The sequence below is a fragment of the Egretta garzetta genome, unplaced genomic scaffold (genome assembly GCF_000687185.1).
Source record: "Egretta garzetta isolate BGI_Z169 unplaced genomic scaffold, ASM68718v1 scaffold448, whole genome shotgun sequence".
NCBI lineage: Eukaryota > Metazoa > Chordata > Aves > Pelecaniformes > Ardeidae > Egretta > Egretta garzetta.
Genome location: NW_009260497.1, coordinates 1,304,156 through 1,323,649, shown reverse-complemented (window position 1 = coordinate 1,323,649; position 19,494 = coordinate 1,304,156). Strand labels below are relative to the sequence as shown.

General features: G+C 48.0%; 1 protein-coding gene across 2 annotated transcripts; it reads left to right on the top strand.

The window, feature by feature from the left end:
* The first annotated feature begins 395 nt into the window (after positions 1-395).
* On the top strand, positions 396-17,137 carry CLDN18 (claudin 18). Of its 2 annotated transcripts, none has more exons than XM_009644426.1 (5): positions 396-615; positions 14,455-14,619; positions 15,771-15,876; positions 16,235-16,345; positions 16,960-17,137. In XM_009644426.1, exons 1-5 carry the CDS (start codon positions 396-398, stop codon positions 17,135-17,137), a joined length of 780 nt encoding a protein of 259 aa, XP_009642721.1. The 2 variants fall into 2 exon arrangements, with proteins under 2 accessions (XP_009642721.1, XP_009642720.1); XM_009644425.1 differs by lacking the exon at positions 396-615 and adding an exon at positions 9,369-9,588.
* Positions 17,138-19,494: the final 2,357 nt, after the last annotated feature.

Below are 19,494 nucleotides of genomic sequence, written 5' to 3'. Positions count from 1 at the left end.
TATCCATTTCATCTGAGCATCTCTGTGGTTGGCCTCCTGGAGCATGCAGTTGCTCCTGCAGAAGCCGTACCCTGGCTGTTTCAGAGGGACCCGCTGGTCCCCGTCTACCCACACCAGCTGCACCTCTGCCTGGAGGGAGAAGGTAAACAGAGAGTGAGGCGTTCACACCATGCGTAACAAACGGCTCTTGGTACCGAGCATGGAAAATTATCTCACCGAAACAGATAAAGAGAAAGGGTAGGTTTGTATGGCACAGACCAGACCTCTCCTGACTCCCGTCCGTGACGTAGACTGTGCCTCCAGCTAAAAGTCCCTTCTGTCCTGGCTGCCTGCCCCAGACCCGGCTTGTGGAGGCTTGTGCACGTTGAGGACCTGCCTAGAGAGCGCTCAGCGCCATGTCTGTGACAATATGCCAGTCCATGGGCTTCGTGGTGTCTGCTTTAGGAATAGGAGGCATCATTGCATCGACATGCATGGACCAGTGGAGCACCCAAGACCTGTACAATAACCCGGTGACGGCGGTGTTCAATTACCAGGGCCTCTGGCGCACGTGTGTCCGGGAGAGCTCCGGCTTCACCGAATGCCGTGGCTACTTCACCATCCTGGGGCTGCCAGGTAGGGCTTGCTGGCAGAGAGGTGGGAGGGCAGACACATGGGCACGTTGCCTCCCACCTGTGTTGCCAGAAGCTGTGCGTGAGCGGTGGTGGTGGGTGATTTTTTTAATTTTTTTTTCAGTGCAGAGTGGAGAACCCAACTTTTAGCCAAAAGGGACCTCAGGTGCTCACCCCATTTGGAGGACAGGTCCCTTGCAGGCACCTCAACCTGAAGCCCTTCCCGTGGCCAAGCTCAGGTTCAGCAAAACTCATTTATGGCTGATTGTGCATCAGGTGCCTGAGGTTTTTTTTCCAGGCAATATACTGGGGGCAATAGCTGCTCTGTGAGGGGATTGTGCTCCTATGCCATGGCTGGCTTGGCTATACGATCCCGCCCCAGCCGCATGGCTGTGCGTGGCTTCCGACCAGAAACCACTAATATTCTTGGCATCGGAGAAGATCCTTTTCTAAGAGGATATGTCACAGTTCAGCTCACTGTATTTCTGTATGGGCTAACACCACCAGGCTGGATTTCTCCCTAATTCTCCTTTGGTTCCAGTTTTTTTTCTTCCACGGGTATCATTCCTGTCCTGGTTGTGCCCTGAGTATCTAGGGGTGCAAACAATTAGGTTACAACAGGATTATCTGGATTTCCTTCTTGCCTTAATACGGTGAGAAAAAAGGCACTTAGACTATTATAGCCATCTAGCCTCGGTGCTTTGGCACAGCAAGAATGGAGGGAAGAAGCCAATTATATCAGCGAATCATTGCAAACTTCTGCAAAATGGCATTTCCGAAACACACAGAAATAAGCATTGTGAGCAAAAATTGCTTCTTTCCGACGTAGCCTATCTCTGCGCAAATCAAACCGCTGCAACCCAATGCAGCCGTGGCTTCAGGGACCAGCAGGAGGGGTGTTCGATCCCCTCAGCTCTACGTCCACATCGCTCATCTCTCATCTTGGGTCCTCGTTAGCTGTGCTGCAGCATCCCTGTGCGGGTGCCAGGGATGCCCAGGAGCACCACCTTCTTGCTGGAGCTGTGGCTTTGGATGTCCTTGTTTGTCCACGCAGAGTCTGGGGTGCAGATGTGCATTTTCCTAAAAGTTACAAGGGCCTGATCCTGCCTGGGCATCCAGTTGTACAGCCCCTAGTAAAAGCTGTGCAGGTGTATGAGGTACAAGTGACTGTAAGGGTGACAACTGAAGAGGGGTGTCTGTGTAGGGCTTGTATTCCCACGCCGCTATTGCTGTCAGCAAAGCCAAGCAGTTTCACCCAGGGACAATGCGTGCGGCCAGGGGCAGGACAGGTTGGTAAAACTTGACTCCAGCAGGCTAATTGCTTATAGGTAAGGGGATTAAAATTGCCCTACGAGGAACAAATAGATGCGTAAAAAGTAAAAACGCCCCATGTGCATGTACCCCTGCTGCGTGCTGCAGAACTTCCTCAGCTCTTCAGCTCTGAAAGCTTAAAATTACAGAAAATATAACACTACAGAAGAAGCAATTAAACTTGTCAAGTGTTCAGCTCTGGGAACTGCTTTAATCTTTGAAGAAACCAGAATACTCGAGCTTTGGGATTTTTTGTTGTTTTTGTTCTTTCAAAACACCTCTGTTGCTAACCTCGGCATTACAGTGAAGAGCTGGAGCGTTTTTTTGCAATTCCCAAGCCTCCGGACTGGTGTCTGCAGGGTGGGGATTAATTCACTAAAATGGAAAGGCACGGCAGTGTGGGGGGGGATGGATCTCCTTCGTTTAGCAGACGCGCAGGGGAAGATGGGACTGTCCCTCCTCAGCTAATGGGTGTCCTATCCTAAATGCTGGGGATTTACCGTGTGTGTTTGGGTTTGTTGTAGTTGCCTACAAAAAGTGATTTAAAAAAAAAAAAAAGTCTGAAGAATAAAGCACAGCCTTGAAAAGTAAAGGTGGGTGGGACCCTGAGCCCCCCGAAGTTGCTGTCCTCACCAGTGGTGGTGTTAGAGTGTCCCGGTGGTGCGTAGGGATATGAATATTTATGTGCTTTTGTTCCAACTGGATGATTTCTGTGACCGGTGTTATCAGCACTGCCCTACAAAGTGAGGTGGATTTTTTAAATTATTTTTTCCTTTCTTTTTAATGAACAGGGCTTGCTCTTCTGAAGTCACTCCCTTGCTCTCCCCCCGCTCTTTTTCCTCCTGTTATATATTGGCTGACACTTCCAGTCTCTGGAGGAGCTGGTGCAAAACCAAGCACCTCACTGCTGTGCTTTATAGATTGGCTCAGTCTCCTGAATTCACCTGCTCCTACGGGCGTTTCTTCCCACCCGCCACCAGCAAAGGGCAGCTGTATCCCACCCAGAGGGGGAGAAAAATGATGCTAAAATTCAAATTATTAATTTGCGAAGCAAACTGTGGAAGCGGATCATCCCAGTGTTTATTTTAACTGTGCTGCACCTTGATCTCCATCAAACCCCCCTTGCTAACTACACCGTAGTTAATGGTTTGTCAGCATTTCCATTATAAGCCCCTATTTATTATTCTGACAATAGCAATTTATATTGGGAACAATAGTGCCGGAGTGAATAAAAATAATAGGACTCTAGCAAAGCAGTGAGGTGACCTGAGTACATCAATGAAGTTTTGGTTTCCGAGGCTTTTTTTTCCACAATCCCTTGCTCCCATAGCAAAGATTAAACTTGTCTTGGCCATCATCCATCTTCAGTTTAGCTGGGAATTCTAATTTCAAATAGATTGAGGAAAAAAAATCAAGATAATAGATGAAAATGAGAAATAACACGGGTAGTTTATGGCGCTCACCCTCTCTGCTCCGTAATAAACAGTCGGTCTCTAGTGAAATACCTCACCTGAGAACGAAGACTGCTTGTTCTGATTTTGCTTTCTCTTATTATTTTTAGCCGCGTGCTGGCAGGCCTTACTGCGGTTGTCTGGAGGACGCGATCTGAATCTGAACACAAAATAATAGAGAAATAGCAGCAGCTGAGCTCTGGCCAGGCTGGTAGAGTCGCCTCGTGCTGAACTCACAAGGCACTTTCTGCTAAAAGGAGCATTTTTCAGTTACTTACAAGTTTGCTAAACTACAATAACACGGGCAGTAATTTTCCCCTTGTCTGTCTTGGTCTCTTTTTCCCAGACCTCTTCAGCTAGACCAGTTCAGCTGTTTTTGAAAGGATGTTTTGTTCTCAAGCCAAAACACCTTTTGGCCCTTTCAGAAAGGTTGAGGCATCTCTCTGCTGTGGAACAAAAGGCTGGTGACTTGAAAAATAAGAATATTTTTGCTTTTCCAACAGCAAACTTTGAAAGTCTGGGAGCACCCTATTAAACTTCTCCAACCAGGAAAAGTCCTATTATTTTATGTGTTGCTAGAGGGGTCAGAGTAAAAATGGCCCATGGGAACATAATCATGGCTGTCTGGATTTTTGCATAAAACAACTGTTTTCAGTTTTTCTGGTGCAGGGTAGCAGAGATGCGGAGATGTTCTCTGAGGAGGATTCATGTCTGGGAAGTCTTAACGTTGCCATCTCTGGATTTTTTTTTCTTCCACATTGAGGTTCTGACAAGGTTGTGTTTTAGTTCATACAACCAACATACATTTTGTGGCATAATCCCAATAAAACCCTTGCTCTGGGGTTTTTGGAGACAGGGTAGGCCAAGCAAACACCACCTCTGCTCCCTGGAACTGTTTCATCCCCAAAATTTGTAAGGATGGGGACTTCCAATTGGTGTGTCATGATCCTCCACTGGTGGAGGCCACAGCAAAGTCTCTTCCAAGCTCTGCTTGCTACTTAAAATCCTTTAACCCAGTCAGTTCAGCTCCAAATTTTGAAATGTCTGCAGGCAGCTGCTGCAACTTGCTTAAAGTCTTTTGAGACCAAATTCCATGCACAGAAGTGTTTAGGTGGCCCAGGTGGGCTTGGAGACTTGATATAACTTCGCAAGGGTGTGCGTGGGGCTGTGGTGGGCTTGGACTCACAACAGGAGCTGAAGGAGGTGTGAGGATGGGGAAGAGCTAATATGAGACCCTTAGAGAGGTCTCAGGCACCCCCATCCCCAGTGACAATCAGGGTGGGGAGATGTAGCAGAGCGCCCAGCAGGGGATGTCGGGATGCGTGCGTCACATCCTTGCTACTGTTCCATGCCTTTACACCAGGAAAGGACAAGAGACATGAAAAATAATCCTAAAGGATCTGGGCTGAGGGCCAGAAGAGCAGCAAGGCAAGGGAAGTGGCAAGAGGCTGTGGAGACTTGGGGCTGGGCTACAGCTCACAGGCATGTAGGGAAGGACACAGCTTCATGCACCCCAGCTCGGCTGAGGGACCTCGAAGGTCCCTCTGGACCAACTGAAGACCAGTGGGGTAGAGTGGGTCTGAGCTGGGATGGGGGACCTTCCATGATCCCCTTTCCCCGTTGAGTTTCAGAAAGGCCAGTCAGCCCTTCCCATGCTATGGACTGGTGGACCACATTCTCCTGGAGGCTGTGGTCATGGCAACAATGGAGGGACAGAAAGAGAAGTGTGGGTTTGCTTTGTTTCAATCCGAACAAGCTGGAATTGACTGGCAGGGTGTGAGCCATATTTGCGAATTTTAAAGTAAACATGAGCTGTAGGTGATTTTTATGGGAGAGGCGGTGATAACATTCAGGAGTTGCAATGGGCCCAGTGAACGGTTTTGAGATAATATAGAGTCAACACCTGGGCAGATAAAGCACGTATGAGCTGAAATAAAGGTTGCAGAGGGGAGTGGTCACAAAGCACCCTTCCTTTTCCTATTTTGGGTAAACCACTGGAGATGGCCCAATACTTAGGGTTGGGAGCCCTGTTCTCTGCTCCTTGGGGAGGAAGCTTTGCCTTTGCAAGAGCTGTCTCCCCACCACGTTCCTTCCTCAGATACTGCTCAGCATCACCATGTGGCATGGCAAACCCTCTGGCCCAAGAGTTCAACCATCTTGTTGGAGACTGAGCAACATGCATGTGCTTGGAGAGGGGTCGATCCCCATCCTTCAGCCGCTCCTGGCTGTAGGCATCTCCCAGGGGTGGCTGGAAATGAGCATCAGGTTGTGGTAAAGACACTTAGGTGTGTTCTACAGCTATCCTACCACCCAACCACTTTTCAGGTTGTGCTTTGAGCTAACAGTTCAGCTAAAACTTCCAGGTGATTGTCTGTTATTGGGCTGGGTGCCAGAAAAATGGGGTGATGAGGTTTTTTGCAAATGGAAACATATTTTTCCCTGAGTGGCTCAGAAACAATCACTAAAAATAAGCTTAAAATAAGAACATTTCAGAAAAGCAGAGAAAATGGGCGAGGGGAAGGGTTGGGATGGAAACAAGTTTGTGTTTTTTTCTCCAGAACTTTGCTTCAACCAACCACTGAGGAAGGTATTTGTGGGAGCTTTGGGTTCTCAGTGTTTATGAGTGTGATGCTAATCGGAGCATAAGAAATGACAAGCAGCTAATGCTGGAATGGCTGGATAGCACCTTAGGCAATATTCTTAGGGATGGGCAAATAGAACCCCCCCCCCCCAACCCGCAATAATTCTCAAAGACAACAACATCTGGAGTGCTGAGCATGGTTGCGTGTTTGTTTGCCTCTTAGCTAAGGACTGCAGCATGACCCTCGTTACTGAAGTTGCTTTCTCAGCTCTATTTTTGAGGAGCATGCATGAGGTTTCAGGGGGGAATATGCAAACCTGTGCTGGTTTATCCTCTTCAGAGACATAATTCAGTCTGGCCCTCAAAATCAAAGACAGACTGGTTCACCCAGGCTTTCTTACGTACTTGGAGACTTGATATTTTTTGATTGCTCCACCATAGCTCTGGAGTTTTGATGCTCCTAAGAGGGATGATGAGAAGCGGCATCCTCCAACAGAAGAAAACTGTATCCACAAGGAAAGGTTAATGAGGTAGCACAGTCTGGGTGGCAACTCTGGCTCAATTGGGGGCAATCCAGGGGATTCCAATAGGTGTGTTGTGGGGGGAGCAATGGGGCTTGGGGGTTTGAAATGGTGGAGGGGTAGAGGAGATGAGGAGAAGTTCCCTGTTAGCTTGAAGAGCTGCTCCAGCTGCACACAGCCGAAACCAGTGGAAAGGGTTAGAGGAAGGAGTGGTGGCTCCCCTCCCGGCAAAGCAAACACGCAGATATGGTGCATGGGAGGGCCACCTCTACTGGTATTCATGCAACCACCCAGATGTCCAGTTTAGCAGAAAAAACAGTAATTTAAAAAGTGGTAGAAGCTTTTTGGGGAAAAAAGTCTGGGGAAAAAAATGTTTGCCCTTTGTATTTCCCCCCTCCCCCTTTTCTTTTTCCTCCCCAGGGGTGGTTTTTAGCTGTGACCAGTCCATGGGTCCATTTTCCCCGGCAGCCCTGCAAGCCCTCGCACACCAATGATGCAGGGTGGCACCACCCTTGGGGACAGGGGTTATGGCCCCGAGGAATATCTGTCCCTGGGTCATTGGTTGGTCTAGCCTGGAAAAAGCGATGTGGTCTTTTACCACTAGATGGCAAAGGCAGCTGCAAGTCCTGGGGCATGAAGAAGGATAGGAGTCCCAGAGAGCTGCAAAGGAGCATCAGGACTTGGGCGCAACCAGCTTGTCTGGACTAGGACACAAATCTGGCTGTGAGGCAGGGAAGGATGGGATGGAGAGCTGGCCATGTTACTTGTTTTAGCACTTATTGTCCTCCCGGCTTCTAGGTCCTCTCCAGCCCTGATTTATCACAAAGCATTATCCAAGATGAGGAATGTCAGTCAGCATGGCCTCTCCCTCACCCAGGATTGTCAACTCTTACCACCTCTGGTTCTTGAGGGCTTGCTTCTATGGGTTTTGTTCATGCTATTATTTTTGCTGGCAACTTCTGACCTTTAGATATGTCAGAGGTAGCCTCTCCTCTGATATAAACTTGCCAAAGTCAGTGGAAATGACTGAATTTGAATAAAATTGCTGGAAGCAAAGGCATCTTGTGGCTGACCCAGGAGGGCTTTGGCGGCTGTGATATGTGGCCACTAGGCATGTGAATTGTGCTCTGGCTGCTACCACAGAGTCCAGTGCAACAGCATTTCTCTCTGCTGCCCACCAGATCATTTTTTTTCACCAGAAAAGCAAAAGGGGTGTCCTGGGCAGTCGTTCTCCAGAAGGCACAAGCAATAGCCAACACGTGATAACCCCACCATAACTCATCTGTGCACAGGAATCAGTCTCTGCTCTCTTCCTGGTGGCTTTCATGCAGCTTCACAGCCAGGCCATGGTATTGACGATGCCTGTGGCATGGAGCGGTATCAGGACTGGCTAAAGCAGGAATTTGTTTCGAGGTCAGGGCTGAAGTAAATCAGTCAGATCAGGGTATTAGATGAGAATGGATAGGAGCGGAGCCTGGAAGGTCCTTGCAACTCATTGTGCTCAGTCAGCGGAGCAGCATGGTGAACTTATATTGCTGCCCTAAGCTCAGTGCTTCTCCACCATGCAAAGAGATAATTACTTTCCTAATATTTATATCCCCTGCCCCTTTCTCCAGGACCATTCCCCCAGCCAATATAAGCACCCCTCAAGCACCTGTAAAAAGGCCAAAGGGTCCCTTTGCCCTCCCTTCTCCTCCTCCCCACATGGGTTTCAGTGAGGCTATGTGAAAGGTGATGGGGATGCAGTCGGGATGAGAAGGGTTGCAGGAGCTTTGCTGGATCAGTTTGGGGCTCTTGTCTCCGTGCCCTGGGTGGTACCATGGTCAGCAACCGAGGCAACCTCAGTGATGCTCAAAGTGGGTGCAAGAACCAGCCATGTCCGTGTTTGTTCCCTGGGTTGAGCCAGTGGCCCTGCATCCCCCCATAGAGCTCACTGCTGGCATCCCTATCTATCACCGTGCCTCTTGTGCGGATACCTGCATGGGTGCCTGGGTGTAGAGATGTCACTGTCTTGGTTTGATGGCAGATCTTTTCCCCCTTCGCATAAGCAGAAGGACAGGGAGGTGGTCTGGACCACAAGTCTTACGAGGAGCTGCTGAGGGAACTGGGGTGATTTATTCTGGAAAAAATGAGGCTGAGAGGAGACCTTATCACTCTCTACAACTGCCTGGAAGGAGGTTGTAGTGAGGGGGGTGTTGGGCTCTGCTCCCAGGGAACGGATGATGGGATGAGGGAAAATGGCCTCAAGTTGGGCCAGGGCAGGTTTAGGTTGAACACTGGGAAAAATTACTTCCCCGAAAGGCCTGTCAAGCACTGGAAGGGGCTGCCCAGGGAAGGGGTCAAGTCCCCATCCCTGGGGGTATTTCAAAGCCAGGCAGACGAGGTGTTTAGGGCCAGGGTTTAGTGGTGGGATGGCAGGGTTGGGTAATGGTTGGGCTTCATGAGCTTAAAGGGCTTTTCCAATCTCAACAATCCTATGATTCTGTGGTGACTTGGAAACACAGTCCTTCCCCCTGCCCCTCTCGGCATGTTTGCACCATGCCAAGCACACGGGAGAAGCCTGATGGACAGGCAAAGGGTTTCGGTGGGAGGACGGCGCATGTTCCAAGTGGGTTGCCCAACACTTGATGGAGCGTGGCTGCTTAGCTGGGGAAGGACAAGCACTTCTAAAGGACAAAACCTCATATCTCTGGCCCTGCCAGCACAAACCTACCCAGCGAGAGCGAAACTGGACTATCTTGCAAAAACACTTTGAGCAAACACGCTGCTCAATGGAAAGCATCTGATAAGAGCTGCTGCATTTCTGGTGGCTCAGTCAAGAGGACTTCGGTGCTCCCATTAGGTCTGTGGCTTCATCAGAGCTGTCTCACCTCTGCTTTCTGGGGGAGACACCATGTCCACGACCATCTGCCAGGTGATGGGGTTTATCGTTTCATCGTTGGGTGTTGCGGGGTGCATCGTGTCCACTGCCATGGATATGTGGAGCACGCAGGACTTGTACGACAACCCGGTCACGGCCGTCTTCCAGTATCAGGGACTGTGGAGGAGCTGCGTGCGGCAGAGTTCTGGCTTTACAGAGTGCCGGCCGTATTTCACCATTCTTGGGCTGCCAGGTAGGGGCAAAAGATGCATCAGGATTAACCCAGGGGAGCTCTCCTGTAGCTCTGCACAGTTTTCACCCAAAGCAGGAGCAGGTATCTTAAAGCACTTTGCGTGGAATAAAATTTCCAGGCTACTCAGTGTATGGGCATAAAAATACGAGCATATTTGTTACCAAAATAATACCTTTAATCAGTGGAGGTTACAACCTGGAGCATGTGTAGGTGATCTCTGGATGAGCATCACGGGTTCAGGCCCATTCCTGGCATAAATCAGCACAGCTCCACGGGTGTTTAAAGCCACAGATGTTCTGTTCCTTTTAATGGAAACACAAGGAAAACGGGTGCATGCCATTTTGCATTGTTAGCGGAATAATGGTTTCTGCAGAAAACAACTGATTTTTTTTTTTTTTCCCAAAGAGAAAACTGGAATTGAGGGAATCTGCCCGTGAGCAGTGCACATAGGAAGGGCAAGAAGGGGACGGTCACTTCATGTCACTTGGGGAGTTGTAGTGCATACAGCAGGGGATTGCGGAGGGGTATTACTTTCTCATTTGCTTGCTTGCTTTACAAAAAGAGCTCTTTTCCCACCCCACTGCATGCGAGGGTATCCCAGTGCTCCCGAGCTAGCTGAACCCATGGGAGGGGAGTGGCCAGCCTGGCTCACCATGCCTCCCTGTGACCTGTTGTGCCCATGCCCTGCCGGCTAGCGATAAATACCCTCCCCGCCCCCCTCTTCTGAGAGTGTTTTTCACCCCTGGTGCACAATTGTAAATGGGTACAAGGAAGCACTGCTGTACATAGGCCTTTTGCATCTATTGATCAGGGTAGAAGTATTGATCGCTGTTCAGTTTTGGGCCCCTCACTGCAAGAAAGACGTTGCATTGCTGGAGCATGTCCAGAGGAGAGCCACAAAGCTGGTGAGGGGTCTGGAGCACAAGTCATACAAGGAGCGGCTGAGGGAACTGGGGGTGTTTAGTCTGGAGAAGAGGAGGCTGAGGGGAGACCTTATTGCCCTCTACAACTACCTGAAAGGAGGCTGTAGTGAGGTGGGGGTCGGCCTCTTCTCCCTGGTAATGGGTGATAGGACGAGGGGAAACGGCCTCAAGTTGTGCCAGGGCAGGTTTAGGTTGGACATTAGGAAAAATTACTTCCCCGAAAGGGCTGTCAAGCATTGGAAGGGGCTTCCCAGGGAAGAGGTCGAGTCCCCATCCCTGGGGGTATTTCAAAGCCAGGCAGACGAGGTGTTTAGGGCCAGGGTTTAGTGGTGGGATGGCAGGGTTGGGTAATGGTTGGGCTTCATGAGCTTAAAGGGCTTTTCCAATCTCAACGATTCTATGATTCTAACAGACCGTGACATGGGCTCTCTGCCCTGCGTCCTTGGGGATGCCAGCCTCGCTTCCCCCACCATGAGGTGGGAAGGAGAGCTTTGCCGAAGACCAGCAGGTTGGCCGCAGTGTTTGCTTTTTGAGAAAAGCCAGTGACGGTCCCGAGGGGTGCGAGGGAATAAATGTGTCTCTGTGTACTCACCTTTAGGATTGCTAGGCAACTTCTTTTTTGTTTGTAAGAGCAAAGCTGATGTTTGGAGTCACTTCTCCTATGGGACTGTTGGTTTTAAAGAGTAAAAAATATATTGAACTACATATACAAATGTTGATCAATATATATACGTATCCTTATAATGCTGTGTGGAGGTGGTTGTGTTTTAGAAGAGCAACGAGGCAATGGTAACCATCATTTTGATGCTAATTTATCATAACCAAGATTTTACTTTTTATGTTATTTTTAGGTAATACAGCAGTAAGAAAATGTGCAAAGCAGTCACGGGCATCTTCCGTTGTGTCTTAGAGATATCCTGTCTGTTTTTTTCTCTTTATGCATCCGTTCCATTGATGAGTACCTTAAACATAAACAAGGAATGCCCCTGCTTGAATTTGGTTAATTTAAAAACCTCATTTTTTCCCCCTAAACTTTCTGTATTCCATTAATCGTAACTCGTCAGACAGTTAGATTTCTACCTTTGGATTTTGTGTTAATCACAGAAATGCAGGTGAGGACTTTCAGTTGTTTTATTTCACTCACAGCAACACTGGGGGAAAAGGCAGCTCCCCAGTTTCACTTAGATCTGAAAATCACAGCAATGCAAGCTGTGGTTTCAGGTCACCGACGTGTATTTTCACAAACAAGCATGCATTTTTACTGTTTTCCATGTGCACCTTCACTTTGTATGGAAATGGGGTGTGCAAAATGAGCAACCATACGTGTGCAGGTATGAAGCAGAGGGATCCCACCCCATACAAAATGCGTATGCAAAAAAGCAGGCAGTTTCTGCACTTGACTTAACTATAGGGCTGTTTGTTACCTAGTGCTCCTAATAGATTTAATTTTTTTTGCCCTTAGTCTCCTATTTTGTTTGTCTAAGTCTTTCCACTCCTTCCTTCTAGCTGAGGTCATTCACCTCCTATTCAGATGACTTTTCGATGGATGACAAAATTCACTTGAAAGTGCAGTGCTCTCTTTCCAAACAGCTCTCACTTTCAGTCCCATGAGCCGAGTCAAGAGGCCTTCATGATAGAGCAGGCCTGGGAGTGCTTTCTTCTCCTTTCTGTCCTTTTGTGGAGATAGTGCCTAAGTCAGCCTCAGGGCAAGAGGAATCCTGGCTGAGAGCTTTTTTGCATTTTTTTTTCTGTTGTGCTCTGCTGTGTTCCCCTCTCTCCCCTCTCCATCACCTGCAGATTGCTCCTTTTCCATGGAGATCCATCACACTTGGACTTCAGTGCTCCAGAAGTGCAGGGTCCCTGGAGCTGCTTGGCTTGGCCTGCCTGTTGTGTCCTTCCATGGGCACTCAAGGCACTGGGAACATCTCTCCTGGGAACCCACAATATCCCTGTGAGGTCTCAGCTTAGGGTCACTTACTGAAGGGTTGAGACCTTCACAGTGATGGCACCTAGGAACCATAAGGTCTGTAGGAAGTATCCCAGGAATGAAGGACTGGCTTGAGGACAAGGACCTTCCCTCACAATCATAGCGTCTTATGCTTCCTGGGAGTACCATCCTCTCCTGCCTGCCCTGAAACAAAAGCAGTTGCAAAGAAAATTCAGTGACTTTAAAGACAAATAAGTATTGTGATTTTTCTTCTCTTTGCAGCTTTCTGCTTCACATCAGGTGCTGTGCGAACAACCTTTGAGGGCTGATAAGGCGTATCCGTCAGCTTCTTGTTCTCTGATGAATAATAACTAATGAGCTCACACCTGGGGGATGATGAATGGGAGATTGAAAATCCAAGGCTCGTTAGTACTTGTTATCAGCTGATAAGGGCAAATTGAGTCATAAGAGCAGCAGCCCCGGTGGGACTGCCAGGTGGGAGAAGGTGGTATATTCCCAGCCTGTGGGATGGCAGAGTGCTGGCTTCCTTGTGCATCATGGTGCTGGTGCAGATCTGCTTGGGTTTGTGGTACCCCAAAGCAAGGAGACACACACGGGCACCCCAACACCCACCCTTGCCCTCCTGGGGAGGGTTTAGAAACAATTCCCGTCTTCTTCCCTGTGTGAGAACATCAGGGGCTACTCCCTGCTCTCCTGCGCCAGTGTCTTCTGCACCAGTCACGCTGTACTTGGGCACCATGGCTATCCTGGCCAGTCCAGCAAAAGGGGTGGCAGGCAGGCTGCAGGATATGTTGCCTGCCCCTCTCAGTCTGTCACAAACCTAGATCATCTTCTCTGAAGATGGACAGTCATGTGCAGGGAGCATCAAAGCCAAACCCAGGGCTGCAAGAGCTTGTGGGAGGGCAAGAAGAGGCTGCAATTCACCCCAGCCAAATCATAACAGCCCTTGAAATACTTTCAACCACCCCCTCCCGGTCCTCTGCCAGGCCTTCCTGTCGCCTTCCTGTCTCTGCCAGGGATGCGTGAACAGGTGGGGAGAAGTGTCTGGGGCCAGCACTGGATTGCAGGTGAGATGGGATACATGCCACCTTATTAGAAAATCATCTTGGTATTCAACTGCAGGCCTTTTCCCTTCACTTCTCCATTTTAAAAAGTGCAAGTTCCCCTTCGCTTTTTCCCTTACTTTTCTACTCTGGCCAAGAAGGGCCTGGAGGGTTTTTGCTGCCTTCATCTGATTCGCAGCAGCGTCCAGCTCCCGCGATCATGACCCACCAGCATCACAACCTGCCTCCAACCAAGCATTCCCACCTCAACAGCAGGCTGCTAAACAAATTCAGGGCTCGGATATTTGCGTGTTGTATCAATGAACGTGGACAGTTGTATACAGGGCTGATACTATACATAACCATGGAAAGGATATGCTGGGGGATGTCAGCAACAAAGCTTTGTTGCTCTCCCTTGGTGTATATTTAATGTTTGCCAAGGTGGTTTTCCTCTTCTCCAGTGCCATGTGTTTTACAGGAACATGTAGAACTTCACTCTGAGACACACAATGGTTGGAAATAACATGGTAGCTGGGTGGAGCTGTCTGTTTTCATTGTTGCTTGGGGAGAAAAAAATGCTTTCTCAATATTTTCAGTTATGAAACAACTCATGCTTATCCCAGCTGTACGCCAGCTCAATTTCAGCTGAATAAATTGCTACCAGTGCCAATGAACATATACAAAAATTATGTCGAAACTGTCAGTTTGAAAAAAACCAGCCCCATTTCCAGAGGTGCCCCATAAAAAAACCACCGAGGGTAGATCTGGTGCCTCTTTTCCAAAGCATAGTCTTTGCTTTCAGCAATTCAATTGCAAAATATGTTCAGGGCTTTCTTCTTTAATATATATATATTTTATTTTTTTTAGACAGAAACAATCTTTAAAAACCTCTCTGGCCCTGGCAAATCTCATTTCAGGCGCTCAGCGTGGCTCTTGTCAATTTGTTTTCCAGCAATGTTCCAGGCTGTGAGGGCCCTCATGATCGTGGGTATCGTCCTGGGCATCCTTGGCCTCCTCGTGTGCATTTTTGCCCTGAAATGCATCCGTATCGGCAACATGGAGGATTCTGCCAAAGCCAACATGACTCTGACCTCTGGCATCATGTTTATTGTTGCTGGTAAGTGGGTGGTGTCATGTCTTACATGTGCAAGACATCGCTGTTTCCTGCAATGGAGACCTGGGCAAGTCTTAATGCACTTCTGGTCATAGGTAGCGGGTGCTCTGGAGCAACACAAAGTGCTCCTGCTTTCATGAAGTTATTGATGTTTGTCTCCCAGCCTGGGCTTTCTGGGGACAAGTGGTTTCTATCTCTGCTTAGTAAAAGGAATCCAGACATTTGTATGGGACAGAACATGGAAGGCTGAAAAAACAGCCCACAGATAAAAACAGAAATTAAATATCTTAATTTTTTATATGTATATCGTTGTTATGTACTATTATATCCTTTATTTATATATATAGTTTTATGAAGAGTCTCAGGCTGTATACATAATAATTTTATGAAAACTCTCAGGGTTGTGATTGTAAGAACATCGCTTACAGGTTTTCGCACACTTTGTTGCAGATGAGTAATCAAATCAAATCCATATCCTAATGAAGGGAAGGCAAACGTCTCTATTCTAAATCCTTACAGTTGAACAGCACTTCCTTTTTCTGGGATATGAGACATACAATGTGACTTAAAGATGTACAATAAGTACAAGAGGGACAGAAGAAACCACCTTCTGCAACCCAGCTTTAATTTTGCACTCAAAATCTATCATTTTATCCATCTGAGTCAGTGAGTTGAGACTTTGGCCAATGAGGATATTAGGAAAGCCCACCATGCATTCCCAAAGAGAGGGTGTCTAAAACGATGATGTGGCTGACTCCTGGATGGGACATCCCTTGGTTGAGTTCACACATTTCAAAACAAGGTCCTTAGTCTCAGCTGGCCAAAGAACTGGGGACCCACATGCCATGGTGGACTTGGTCACACTTCTGTGAGCTGGGGGTTGTGTTTCTTCCTAAAATAAGGGCTGCTTTCAGGACAGAAGTGTTAAGGACTGTGATGTTGAAGTACCACAACTGTGACAGCTATATGGGGACCTGAGGCAGAAGCACCACCAATTGCTCAGTCCCTCCCCAATGCTGTGAGTAATCGGGTTTCAGGAAAGACTCAGAGGTCTTGGTGGGTGTAGTGAGGACAAGTAAGACTTGGGGTGCACAGCAAAGCTGGAGTACAAAATAACTGTCTCGGTCTCAGTCTGCTCATCTGTCTGATCTCAGGTCTGTGTGCCATCACTGGAGTGTCCGTGTTTGCCAACATGCTGGTCACAAACTTCTGGATGTCCACGGCCAACATGTACCAGGGCATGCAGAACGTGCAGAACAGGTAGGTGATGGTCTGGCTTGGGGTGCTCCGCAGTGCAGGTCTCCCCCAGGGCCAGGGTGTGCTGCAGCTGAAGGAAAGGCAAACTCTGGGTGCATGTAAGTCCAGTCCCAGGACTTGAAAGATTTATTGAGTCTCTTTTTATCTGTCCTGGAGATGATTTGTCCAAGCAAATTGGCTGGGATGTCTTGGTTGACACGGCTCAAGAAGGAGGAGGAGAGCCCACTGAGCCTGGGGGTGGATGGACCTCACAGGAACTTCTGCAGGGCCAGGAGGAGAATAACAGTGTTCAGGGAATTTCAGCAGCAGTAGGCTGGACCACTGTCACAGCCCTAACCAGCCACGTCTCTGTGTTTTGTAGGTACACCTTTGGCTCAGCCCTCTTCGTTGGCTGGGTGGCAGGCGGCCTGGCCCTTGTAGGAGGCATCATGATGTGCCTTGCTTGCAGAGGGCTGATTCCAGAGGAATCCCGGTAAGCCTACCTGTGGTAGACATGGGGAGGTATTCCCTGAAGCCTTGGGCATTGGGATAGTGCAAAGCCAGCTCACCACAGGACACGTCTATGTGTAATACCCCTGTTGCAAGAGTTATCACGATGACACATCTGTTTGCCCTGTATCGTGGGTCAAAAGTGACCATTTCCCTTCCCTGACTACGTGACTTGGCAAACAAATAGAGAGGACAGGAGAGATCAACCTTAAAATCTAAAAGTTGCAATGTGCTGACTAAGTCAGGCCCATTAATTGCAGCTTTGATTGCAAATTGCATAGCAGATCATTGGCAGGTGTAGACTGCCTCAGCTGAGCTATGATTTACATCAGGTAGGGCTTTGTACGCCTACGTAGCTGGTGGGTCCTTTACTCAACCAAGGATTTATTCATGGCAAGGGAAGTGTAAGTTTATGAAAAAACATGAAGAGGCTCGCAGCCTGTCCATGGAGGGTTGGCTCTGAGCTCATGGAGTGGCTTCAAGCGATAATGCAGTAGGAAGTTGCCTAGAATCCAACAGCGAACTGGAACGCCGGGTGCAACGCTGGGTAGTCAGGGGGCCTCCAGTGGCTGATGCCATCTTTTGTGTCTCTTTCAGTTACAAAGCAGTGTCCTACAATGCGTCAGGACGGAATATCTCCTACAGAACGGGGCCGTATAAGGTTGGATCAGGGTACGAACCTGAAACAAAGGCTAGGAAGGGTGCAGGGTATGAAGAAGCTGCTCGAAGCGAGGACGGAAGACGCTCGTACCCTTCAAAATATGACTATGTCTAGTAGACTTTCTGGGCTTGAGATGTACTATGTTTTATAAAATATTTTTCACTTCAGAAGCAAAAGGCATATGCAGACATAGCAGTCTGTAAATAACGTTGTGTTTTCTATCATGTTTCCCCCACTACGAGCTTGTGATGAACGTGGGGTTTATTCAACTGCCTGCTAATAAGCCTACAATGAGGAGGAGGTCTATAACAAAAATAACGTCTTTTTATGCTCTCGGAGTACAACAGTTTGCTCATATTTTACATATAAACTCTGATATCCAGGACCAGGATTGTGCCTTGTGCCCTTTTCTAATTCTTCTAACAGGTTAAAATTTCCATTTGATGATAGCCCAGGTGTAAAAGTGGTGCTACCCCATCGCTGCCTTCCCTTCGAGCTGGCTTTCATGTAATTAGGCAATGGCACCCTCTACTTTCTCAGAGTTGGGGGAGCTGAACAGTAGGCCGTGAACTTGGTGTCCTCTGTTCCTCAGAAAAAACAGCGTTTTGCTGAAATGGCAGCATATCTTCTCTCTGGTTTTGCCACCCAATTTTTTATCTGGAGCAGGTTGAAAAGCAAAAAGTAGAATCTAGTGGTCTCCTATATTATTTTGTTCTGTATTTTAAGTAAATTCATTCGTGGCCATTTGGCTGCAGCCAACGCATGCAAGCCCCACAGTCATGGCACTTTCCTCCCTGGTGGCTGCTTCTACTCAGACACACCTTTGCTTTGCTGGTTGTACTACAATGCTGATCTGCTGTGATATTTAATCTGATTTATGTTACTTAGGCATTTGCTATGACCCGTGACACCAAAGTGTATTTATTTCTTCTGATCTCTCCGGGGAATATGTATAATCCATTGTTATTCCTGTGCCAGATATTTGCCGTAATAGCTGAAAACCTCTGTGTGCGACCGGTGTTCCTGCAGATGTCATCTCTAATGAAGCCATATGAATTTCTCATTTAGAATTAATTAGAGTTACATTTGGAGCAGAAATCCCAGGGAGCGTCAGATGTGTAACTCCATACTGACATCAGGACTTTCTTGTGTTAATTCTCCCCCCAGTGATGTGAAGATTAACTCCTTAGTGGGACATTGTCTCTTCTAGTCAATCCATTAGAGAGGACTTTTTATTTGAAGGGGTCAGAAGAAGAGACACAAGAGCTTAGCTGTGTGCCGTTAGAGAATCCTCCCTTCTGGCTCCAGAGCACATCCTAGCAAAGGGATGGAAAGTCCCTATGAGCAAAGGGTACTGAGGAATTAGTTAGGGAGAGAAAAAGAGGTCCAAACCCTCTGAAGTAGCCATTCTGATAGGTATCTGTAATAGATTTTAGCCCCCACTTGCAATGATTGTAAGTTCTCTGCAGGAGTCCGCTGGCAAAATTGTTTTGGTGAAATGCTGATATTCCCTTGAGTGGTTTCATATTCTGGAGGGATCAGAGGTAGAGCTGAACATTTCTCCAGAGCTGGACCTTTGGTATGTCAAGCTACCCATCTAGCTGGCATCTCTGGTGGCTTGTATAAATATGGGGGGGATGGCTGTCTCATGGAACATCGGTGCACCCAGTGGGTACAAAGCACACTCACCATGTCTCCATACCCCTCTCACATCTCCATACCCCTCTCACCCCTCCATACCCACCAGCTCTCCACCCTCACGTGGAGGCACATCTCCAGCACAGGCCCAGGAGATGCAGAGAGGTTGCAGCTTGGGCAGGTCAGCTAGAGGAGGGAATGCCAGGCAGCGTGCAGTGCTGGGGACTGATGGTTGGAAGAGATGACCACCATGTGTAGAGGTGGGAAGAGCTTCCATCCAACAGAAGCTCTGTGGTCCCATCTCAGGCTGGACGTTGGCCCCTGCTGCTACCTGGGGTAAATTGCTGCCGCTGCTGACGTCAGTGCTGACTCTCCCTTTTGTACTAGCAAAGGACTTGTTTTAAGGCTCTGTTTTAAAAGGAGAACAATTCAGTTTTGCAGAGGTAAATCCCATCCTATTTTTAAAATACCTGTATTCCTTCAATGGATTTTTCCCTCTCTCGCAGCATAGACTTAGCTTTTCTGCCTCTTTTTTTGCATGCTGGGTCTATTTGTTTGTTTGGTTGGTTTGTTACTTACTTTTTTTACATGGATATTAAAAAAGAAAAAGCCTTTAAGACCAAAATCACTGTTTTCACTCGTTCTCTCCTCGTCACGAACAGCGGCTAAAAACTTTCCCACTCAAATAAACTCACTCCAGCTTTGGGTTCTGCAGCTTCTTGGGAGCAGCATGGACATGTATGTGTGGTTGAGGGGAAAAATAAAAGCTGAGGCTTTTGTTTTTTTAACGTTATAAGGTATAGTTAGTTATATGTGGAGACAAAATACCAGAA